The 9,950-nt window shown below is 46.0% G+C and overlaps 2 protein-coding genes across 2 annotated transcripts; one reads left to right on the forward strand and one right to left on the reverse strand.

Moving 5' to 3' along the window:
- Positions 1–812: 812 nt before the first annotated feature.
- LOC120895567 (glutamate-rich WD repeat-containing protein 1) lies at positions 813–2,443 on the forward strand. Its single transcript, XM_040299059.1, has 2 exons — positions 813–1,941; positions 2,022–2,443. The coding sequence occupies exons 1-2, from the start codon at positions 927–929 to the stop codon at positions 2,381–2,383; spliced, it is 1,377 nt and encodes a 458-aa protein (XP_040154993.1). The 5' UTR covers positions 813–926; the 3' UTR covers positions 2,384–2,443.
- Positions 2,354–5,609, reverse strand: LOC120895566 (mismatch repair endonuclease PMS2). Its single transcript, XM_040299058.1, has 4 exons — positions 5,378–5,609; positions 5,140–5,299; positions 2,643–5,062; positions 2,354–2,578 (listed from the first exon to the last, which is right to left on the reverse strand). The coding sequence occupies exons 1-4, from the start codon at positions 5,480–5,482 to the stop codon at positions 2,459–2,461; spliced, it is 2,805 nt and encodes a 934-aa protein (XP_040154992.1). The 5' UTR covers positions 5,483–5,609; the 3' UTR covers positions 2,354–2,458.
- Between the last annotated feature and the right edge of the window lie 4,341 nt (positions 5,610–9,950).

Below are 9,950 nucleotides of genomic sequence, written 5' to 3' on the forward strand. Positions count from 1 at the left end.
TCCAGGGTCCTTATAGGTTCGGTGTAAGTTCCTGGACCGGAATGGATATGAGATCTATTACAGGAACGGTATGGATTCAGGTTCAATTCTAGGGTAGGTTTGGGACAGGACCAATTCTAGAACTGGTATGAGATGGGGACCAATTCCAGGACCCTTATAGGAGATCTATTAAAGCCAGGTTCAAGATCAGTTTTGGGACAGGACAGGACAGAACTCAGAGTTCGATCATAGTTATTGAACCGATTTGGGTTCGGGGTAAGTTCCAGGATTGATATAGATATAAGATCTAATAAAGGAACGGTATGGGTTCATGATCAGTTCTAGGGTAGGTTTGGGAAAGGACTAGTTCCATCAATGATATGGTTTCGGTATTAGTTCTAGCGCCGATTTGGGATCGGGATCAGTTTCTGGACCAATGCGGGTTATGGTTTTGTTTCACGACCGATATGGGTGTAGGTTCAATTCCCGTTGCACTATGGACTTAGGATCAGTCCCAGAACCGGTATGGATTTAGACTCAGTATCACTTCCGACAATGGTTTAGCCATAGAAGAATTCATATTCAAACATCACCATCGATTGACTGATTTCATTTTACAAGGCATGACCATTCACATGAAACTACATACTATTTTTAAAATAAAGTAAAAACAAATGGACAAATACAAAAATCGAAAAATAAACACCAAATATTTCATTCCTGCAAAATTGCAAAATTGCAAAATTCCAGCACACACTGTATGCTAGGGTGCAAAAATCGAATCTCTAACCCTGCTCTGTCCCGGCTGTCAAATAACCCAAGCTGTCAACGCAAGCACATGGTTGTTGTTTACGTTGCCGGGCCAGTCCACAGCGTTCGCTTCGCTGGTTTCAATTTAAAGTGTGCCGATTTTACGAATAGTAAGCAAAAAAGCAGCTCTACTCACCATGTCGGAAGTCGACGAACAGATGGAGGTGGCCGAGGATCAAAACATCGAGGACGCCGATCTGGAAAATGCAAGCGACGGGGACGATGATGATGAGGATCTGGAGGAGAAGGAGGATGGCAAGGCAAAGGTTTACCTACCCGGCGGTAAACTGTCCAACGACGAGGAGCTGGTGTGCGACGAATCCGCCTACATTATGCTGCACCAGGCACATACCGGAGCACCCTGCCTCAGCTTCGACATTGTGAGCGATCCGCTCGGCGATGATCGGGAAACGTTCCCTCTGACGGCGTATGTTGTCGCCGGTACGCAAGCGGCTCGTACGCACGTGAACAGCGTGATCGTAATGAAGATGGCCAATCTGACGCGCACCTCGAAACAGTCGGCCGACGGTGAGTCCGACGATGATGAGGAGGTGAGCGATAGCGAGGACGTAAACGAGGACCAAACGCCCATCCTAACGAGCGTGATGATCAAGCACCCCGGGTGCGTAAACCGGTTGCGTGTGTCCACGTTCGGCAGCTCGCAGTACGTGGCCTCGTGGAGCGAGATGGGCAAGGTGCACATTTACAACATCAACGAACAGCTGGCGGCCATCGACGATAGCAGGGCGCGCAAGACGTACCAGCAGAACAAGACCGGTGACGGGGTGAAGCCGGATTTCACCTTTTCCGGGCACCAGAAGGAAGGCTTCGCGATCGACTGGTGTCCGACGACGCGTGGCATGCTGGCGACGGGCGACTGCCGGCGTGACATTCACATCTGGCGCCCGAACGACAAGGGTGCGTGGAACGTGGACCAGCGGCCGCTCGTGGGGCACACGGATTCGGTCGAGGATATTCAGTGGAGCCCGAACGAAGCGAATGTGCTCGCCTCCTGCTCGGTGGACAAATCGATCCGCATTTGGGACTGTCGGGCGGCGCCCGCCAAAGCCTGCATGCTGACGGCGGAGAATGCGCACGAAAGCGATGTGAATGTAATTAGCTGGAATCGTAACGAACCGCTCATCGCTAGTGGTATGTGGTTGTGCGTTATGGGGTTGAGATTCATGCGGTTTTGGCTTAACGGTACCATTTCTTTCCTCTTGCTTTACAAGGTGGCGATGACGGTGTGCTGCAGATATGGGATCTGCGTCAGTTCCAGTCGAAAACACCCGTGGCAACGTTTAAGCACCACACCGACCACATAACGACCGTCGAGTGGCATCCGAAGGAATCGACCATCCTAGCGTCCGGTGGTGACGACGATCAGATTGCCCTGTGGGATCTGTCCGTGGAGAAGGACGATGGGGACGATGCGAATGACGATCCGAACTTGAAGGATCTTCCACCACAGCTGCTGTTCATCCACCAGGGGCAGAGCGAGATCAAGGAACTGCACTGGCATCCGCAGCTGAAGGGTGTGATACTGTCCACGGCACACAGCGGGTTCAACGTTTTCCGTACGATAAGCGTTTAATGGCAATAGGAATACATTCACAGGAGCACAACGACGGTGAGTGCTGCTTGTAAAACTAAATGATCGGGGTTCTATTCACTTGTTATCATCCGTAAATTCATCCTTGATTTGATTGTTTGGGGGGATTGGATCGATTTGGCGGATCATTGCTAAGTTCACCAGGTGTCGCATCGTTGGACGGCCATGTGGGCAGTTCTGTAAGACAAAACAATTAATCTTTTTATAAAAGGACCACAATCACCGAACCCAATCCACCTACCCACGGTTGATCGATTTCTCCCATGTGGCGTATCAGCCGCTCCATCTCCCGCACGGACAGTGCTCGCCCGATCATGACCGACTTGCGGCAGGCCCGGGAAGCAAACATGGCCCGCACACGGGACGGCCGGCAGACCGTGCTCGGGGCGTCCTGCATCATAAAGATCAGCTCGTCGATGTCCTCCTTGCCAAACTCCCAGTTCCGGCTGTACGGTTTCGCCATCAGCCGCACCTTCTTCGTCGTCGGGGCCGCACCGTCCACCTCGAACTTGAACCCGTTCATTTCGAACACGTCCAAATTTTCGATCAGCACCATCTCGTTGACGGCGGTCAGCTCGAGCGGCTGCGGCACGACAAGCCGCTGGTTCTGCAGCACCGTCGTCCGCTGCAGATCCTCAAAGTTGTACTTCTCGTCCGTTGCGTGCTGATCGACGATGAACAGATCGTCGCCGAGCCGGACGATGATGAACCCGAGATTAAACTGTCCCACGATCTCCATCTTGGCGAAATCGTCCTTCGTTATTTCCGTCTGCAGCTCACTTTCGGCCGCCTTGTTGCTGGTCGGGTTGATCTTGCTCTTGAACCGCAACCGTGTCAACGAGTTTTGATCTGCGGTGCGGGCGGATTGTAACGTTTGCTCGCGCTTGATGAGCTGCTCGAGCGAATCCCAGCTTACGGACAGCTGCTGCTGATTGCGGTGCCACATATCGTCCGCTTGCCGCTCCTCGTCGGACAGCTCGTCGTCGAGCAGGATCGATTGGCTGGTGGAGATGGAGGATGCAATGCTTTTGTCGCTTGGTTCCCGTTTGATTGGGGCGGCGAATTCGGCAAGGGAAAACAACGTTTCACTGCTAGATTCTGGTATAATTTCCATCCCATCATCGACTGCGCGCGATGCACTGGTTTGTGAGAGAGACGGAGAAGAGGAGTCCGATGCTTCCGTTTTACAGCTCAGAAAGGAAACGAGCTCAGTGACGGATTCTTGAGAGGATGTCCCAGCATTATCCTTTATCGTATGTTCGTCCCCTTGCCGCTCTTCTTGGGATAGTGGGTCTTGTTCTTTGCCGTTTGTACACCTTATCACTTTAATCGATTCCTTTACAACGTGTTCGACTCTTTCCTCAATGCTCGGCTCTTTCAGAATGGTCAAATCGTACGGATTTTCTTCATTCTTCGCCTGCTTTGACGAGCGCATCATCGCATCTTCCTCATCTGTCATGCTATCGTTACAGCTTTTCTGCGAAGCTTTCGTTATGTTCAGGAAATCAATCATCTTCTGCATTCCGCCACTGCAATTGGAGCTTCTCTTCCGCTTTTGTCCTCCGCCGGTGCCACCGCCAAAGCCACTAGCCATTTTTGGCGGTTGAAACGTAAACAGCAAATCCCCGGCCGTACATTTATCGCTTGAGCTCGAGTTGAGAAAATCTTCCCGCTCCTCACCATTCTCTTCCTCGTCGTCCTTGTCGGAGGGTAGCGAAATGTTAAGCAGCCGGCTTGTATCGCTCAAATTCTGGTTCTGCATCGTAAAGGAAGACGGCACTGTTTGGAACGTTTTCTTGATCGATTTCCTTATCGCCAGCATAAGGATCTTCTCGTTGTTTACCAGCACCTGCCGCTTGTCCGGCGTTAAGTTCACATCCACCTCCGACCGGTCCAGCATCAGATTCAGAAACACAAACGGTTGCTGATGCACGTTGTACCGGTGGTAAGCATCGTTAATAAGCTTGCTAATCTGCTTCGGCTCGCAGGGTCTCGAATTGATGAAGTAAAACTGCCGATCCTTGGTGCTTCTGCCCGACCCGTGCGCGCAGCTCGAGATGTATCCCTCGATCTTGTACCGGGACAGGTTAAAGTTGTCCACCTCCTCCTGCGTCAGTGCCATACTATCGTCAAAGTCGCTCGCTTCCAGATCCTGTATCTTTCCGTTGCCGCCGATGCACGGTACGAGCTGCATCAGCTCTGCCGTCTGCTTCGTGCCGAACAGGGCCGTCACGTTGTCGAGCACGCGGGACGAGCCCTGCGTGCTCATGATCACCGACTTGCCCCCTTTGGCGGTGTGATTCGTGCAGATGATGCGCACACCAACCGACACCAGACAGTACGCCTGCAGTATCTGGCACATGCGCTGAAACTCGCGCTTAATGTTGCGCTGGAACTCTTTCTTCCGCACCGGCAGTGTCGCGAACAGGTTCGTCAGGCTGACCGTTGTGCCGACGGGGTGGGCACAGGGTGCTCGCGTTTGGATGCGTCCCTCGTGATTGAGCGTTAGCTTGGTGGCGTGCGGGGCCGTGCTGTGGCGCGTGGTGATAATCATATCGGACAGCGCACACAGCGAGCTGAGCGCTTCCCCCCGAAAGCCGAACGTTTCGATCGATTCCAGATCGGTGAATTCCTTCAGCTTGGAGGTATGGTATTTGGCCGCTTTGGAAGGAAAATGGGAAGGAAAGGTGGTGCATTAGAAGCCATTAATCAATCGGGCAAGAGAACGGGAAGCTTACTCAGTCCTTCGAAATTCTTTTCCTCAACACCGCTCCCGTTATCGGACACTTCGACCAGTTCGGCGCCACATCCGCGAAGCTTCACCTCGATCAGCGTTGCACCGGCGTCGAGCGAATTTTCCACCAATTCCTTCACAGCTATGGCCAGATTAAGCACTACCTGAGAGTAAACGGGAACATTAGCTTCCGTCCTTCAGCAGCGTTTGAACTGAAATGAAAGAAACTCTTGCCCCCATACCTGCCCGGAACAGATGCGATGGACCGTCTCCTTGTCGATGGCATTTATTTTGCTCGATTCAGCATTCGTTGCCGGTAGCATGGGCGTTTCCAGCTCTCCAGACATTTTGTGGAAGTAGTAAACACATCAAACACTAAAATACTGCACTATAAAAAAAGAAAAACGTAATAAAAAACGTGAGACGAGTCCGACAAACTCGCGTGATCCAATTTCTAGAAGTATGTTGACAAAACAACAAACCGGTGTATGCGCGCGCGCTTTGTTACCGTCCAAATAGACATAGAGCGGCAACGTCGCGCGCGACGAAAAATAGCTCAAAATTTCACTCGGTGTAGATCAAAGTACAGCTCATTTGACTCAGTCAACAAACTTGTTTTTCATTTGAAAACAGACAAAAATAGGTTAAAATGTGTTTAAATCTATTTTTTGCGTTTGGCATTAATCTGTCTTTTAAAAAAACTAGATAATTCGATTATTTAGGATGAAGCAAAATTGTCGCGCGCGGTGAGTAGCTCTGTTTGCAAAATTGAGCTACTTTTTTCGCGCGCGAAGTCGTCGCGCGGGACGTTGTCCAAATAGACGGTTAAGCACAATTTACACACGCGATTCGGTGCTGTCAAAATTTGAATTTGACGCAAGGAGCTATTGCACGACCGTTGCCACGAACACGTAACTGATTCAAACTGTGGCGCTGGCAGAAAGAGGCAAAAAGTATAATAAAAAAACAATACATACATAAAATTCTGACATCAATTAGAATAATCCGTTGAAAGACTAATTAAATTATGAAACAAGTTTCTGAATTTTTCGCATATTTTTTTTATTTTTTCTTAATTTCTTCTTCGTTTTTCTATCCGCCTGCGCTCCTGCGTATTTTTCTTGTTTCGGAATCTTCTTTCTTACTTCTGTTAATTACTTCATTTTTTCTCTTTTTGGGTTTCCACTGCCTGTTGTGTGGGTTCGCTTGCTTGCAGGCTTCTTCTACGTTTTGTTTATCTGCCTGCTGATCGTTTAATATGCGACACACCACCTTTTTACGATACCGTTTGTTTGTTTTGTTTTGTTTTTTTTTCTTTTGTAGTTTTGCTAGCGATAAATTATATGCAGCTTCACGCGTCTGTTATCGTTTGATTTTCTTCTTGTTTCTTTTTTTTATCATTTAAATGGAGTTATATGTTGTAAAGGTGTGATAGTATGGTACGAGTGGGTTTCTTTGTTTGTTAGAAGAAGATGTTTTTTTTATGTGAGTTTTTGTTTTGTTCTGCACCTTTTGCCAAGCTTATAATGCTTTCGGGGTTTCCATTTCGCTCTCCTTCTCTTTCTTTGAATATTTGTTTTGTTCTTTTTTTTGTATAGTAGAATTCATGTTCGTAAGATTCTTTAGTGGTGTGGTTTTGCTCTATAGTTAAATGTATTTTATGTATGTTTGTTTTTCTCTCTTTGCTGTTTTGTTGTGGCATTGCTAGTGATTTGTAGTTGAACGTGAAGTACGCAAGTATTACTTCTGCATTTCTTTCCCGCGATCTTACGCCAGGAATGTGGGTGAGATAGAATAGTGTAATCAGAGTTGCAGTTGCACGTTTGTGTTCTTTCCTTTCGTTAAGCTTATAGTTAGCCAATGGGGTGGGGCTTCAGGGGTTTTGGTTTTGTGCATACATTTCCTGTAAACGTCCATCATTCCAGCTCAAACAGCCCCGATAGTGTTGCTGTTGCTGCATCCGGTGCATACTTCTGGTTTGCTGTTTGCTTTTAGGTTACAATTTACTGTTACATTATAAGGGAGTTCTGCATTTTGTTTCGTTTCGTTACCGTTTGCTGCACTACGCTGATTGGTTCCAGTTTTAACTAGATTAACTTACGATTTTGTTTATTTTTCTTCTTCTCTTACTTGTGTCACCCTTTTGTCCCTTTAATATTTACTTTTTTCTTTCTTTTTGCTCTAAAAATTGTTCGTTTGTTTTCTAACGTGTTACACTTACATTCTTGACGCCTCGTTCACCATAACGCTCATGCACCACACTGGCTCACTTTTGTGTTTTGTATAAGCTACATTTTTATTTATCAGATGCTAAATGGGACCTATAGGTTTATGTGTGACTGTGTGTCTGTGTGTTGTTTTGTCTGACCATTTGGTGTGTGTTGGTGTGTAGCCGTGCTTGTGTGTATGTGTACGTTTACTGTTGTATTTGGGTAATCGTACCAGTTGCACGAACACCCGGTGTGTTTCGATTTATCTGTTGTTACTTTAAAATAGTGTAGTATTTTAAGTGTACCATTTTTTTTGAAGAATTCCTATGATAAACTATCTTCACCATGCTTGCAGTATGCATAAAATGCTGTTTGTTCTCCGTTTGTCATTGATTTGAATTTGTTTTGTTTCTTTTTTCTTCCTTTTTTAACATATTCGTTTCATTATCATCTCTACAATTTTCGCGTTTGCATTCCATTACATCCCCTATACATTTAACTCACTTGCAAATTTATGTGTGTTTCTTTTAATTTAAATGTGTTTGTGTGTGTGTGTGCTTTTTTGTTTTTCTCTTATCTGTTACTGCTACTGTATAAATTACAGAAAATAATAGAAGGAAAAAAAAACATTTCCTCATTTCGTTCCGCAAAAGGAACGATTCTAGCAGAAGAAAGCGCAGGAAAGCAGATATCGAATCAAGTGCAAAATTGTTGAAACAGTATCGTTGCGTTTTACTCTTCTTTTCCTTCACTTTGTTTAGGCAGAATGAGAATAAGGGGTTTTGCTTGCACTAGAAATGGCTGCTATGCCCTGGTGGTGGACACCCCATCATGAAGGTGGAGAGAGTTTGGAGTTTGAAATTTGGAAAAGTTCGTTGTACTTGCATCAAAAATACAATCACCCAAGTGTGTGGCGAGAGTGGCTGAGATTTTGGGGGCGGGGAAATATGGGAAGGGGATTAAACAGATACGCTGCACAGACACGTGCTCAAGAGGGCCAACGTGCTATTCGTAAACAAACACTGCTACTACATACACTGACACCGTGCACCGATTGCTGAGAATTGGGCGAAAGAGCCATCGTAGTAGGCGGGTGTGGTGGATCGTATCCAGAGGAGGTTCAAGAAGTGGCTCAAAACAATGCGCAATCGTTGATCAGAGTTGCATTGCTGCTCATACGGCTAACGTGCGCAGGGAGTAAACCGTGTACACTTCCATTGCACTACTCATCATTGCAGCAGTTTCAGTATGCTGTAGCTGAGCAGCTTGACTAGTTCACCTTACGAGATAACAACGTACACTACTACTACTACTGCTACTAGTACTTTTTATATATTGTTTTGAGGGAAGTTTTCCTTCCACTTTCTCGTGCTGCATGCACACATGAGGAAACAACACTAAACAAGGGCCTCTATTCGTGCGTCGCTAAAACGCACCATCACTACGAAACGGCGTTTACCGGTGTTGAATAACAAACTCGTTGTAACGAAGGTAAACATTAACCCGAACAGAATGAAACAGCTTCACTTGGCTACTCCATCAAAACAAAACCCCTAACAATCAGTGTATGAGTTACACAAAAACAAACACACACAAAAAAAAGGTTAACAAAAAGCTCTGTTCTCTACAGATTCTGTCTCTTGGTGCTGTTTTTTTGCTTTGTTGCATTTTAGCTGTGTTTTAGCTTACTTAGTGGAAAGCAGTAAATACTGCTCCACTGGTTTATTCCTCATCCCTCTGTCAGCTGTCAGCTACTGCTTCCCTTATGTGTGTGTTTTATTTTGTTGTAATTTTTTTCCTTTGATTTAAATATTTTTACAAAACGCTATACCCGCGGGCCGACGCGATTACCTATAGGTTTAACACTGTTTTATTGCATGCTAACACGCTTTCCCCCTGTTTTTAAGCGGTAAAAGAAATATAGTAGAACGAGAAGTAGTCCTGTTGGAAACTATTTCGAACGGGGATTCGTTGAAGACACAACACAAACTCTAGCTCGAAACGAAACAGCACTTAACGTATCACAAATATACACCTTCGTTTGCTCCAGCTTTTTCGATGGATATGGGGAGGAGGAGGAGGGGGAGTTGGGCGTTGGGCGTCGGGCTAGAGGTAGTATATTCAAACTCAAATTACTTAAAACATACTCGCTCTCTATCTCTCGCTAGCTCTCTCTGTCTATCACATACAAACATACATACAAACATATGTAGGAAGGATAAACATATCCACAACCTATCTGAAGATAAGTACAATAAATAAATAAATAAAGAAGATGTATAAAAAGAAACAGTAATGCTCATCTGTTCCTTTGCACGTGTGCGTGATTTTTGTTTCTCCTTTTTGCATTTCTCCCATTTGGTCATGGTTGTTACCTTGTTACACAGTGTTCCTTTTCTCTGTTCTATTTTGTGTGTTTTAGTACACTGTGTTGTTGTAGTTGCTTTTGTTACTATAACAAAAAGCTCTTTAACGTTATTCATTTCCACTCTTCCACTGCATTGCTATGGTTGTTGTTGTTGTAAAAAAGCCCCACTTTCACCATTGGATTCATTTCATATTTTGCTCTTCTCTTTTTGCGCTTCTTCAGTTATCGTTTGCTGTT

The sequence above is a fragment of the Anopheles arabiensis genome, chromosome 2, assembly GCF_016920715.1.
Source record: "Anopheles arabiensis isolate DONGOLA chromosome 2, AaraD3, whole genome shotgun sequence".
Taxonomy (NCBI): Eukaryota; Metazoa; Arthropoda; class Insecta; order Diptera; family Culicidae; genus Anopheles; species Anopheles arabiensis.

What these genes read in the sequence shown, in the direction of transcription:
- LOC120895567 (XM_040299059.1), top strand. Translation starts at nt 927, where the DNA reads ATGTCGGAAGTCGACGAACAGATGGAGGTGGCCGAGGATCAAAACATC. An exon ending in CGAACCGCTCATCGCTAGTG is followed by an intron (nt 1,942 to 2,021) that starts GTATGTGGTTGT and finishes TTGCTTTACAAG; the next exon opens with GTGGCGATGACGGTGTGCTG.
- LOC120895566 (XM_040299058.1), bottom strand. Translation starts at nt 5,482, where the DNA reads ATGTCTGGAGAGCTGGAAACGCCCATGCTACCGGCAACGAATGCTGAA. An exon ending in AAAGAATTTCGAAGGACTGA is followed by an intron (nt 5,063 to 5,139) that starts GTAAGCTTCCCG and finishes TTCCTTCCAAAG; the next exon opens with CGGCCAAATACCATACCTCC. An exon ending in GAGAAATCGATCAACCGTGG is followed by an intron (nt 2,579 to 2,642) that starts GTAGGTGGATTG and finishes TTTGTCTTACAG; the next exon opens with AACTGCCCACATGGCCGTCC.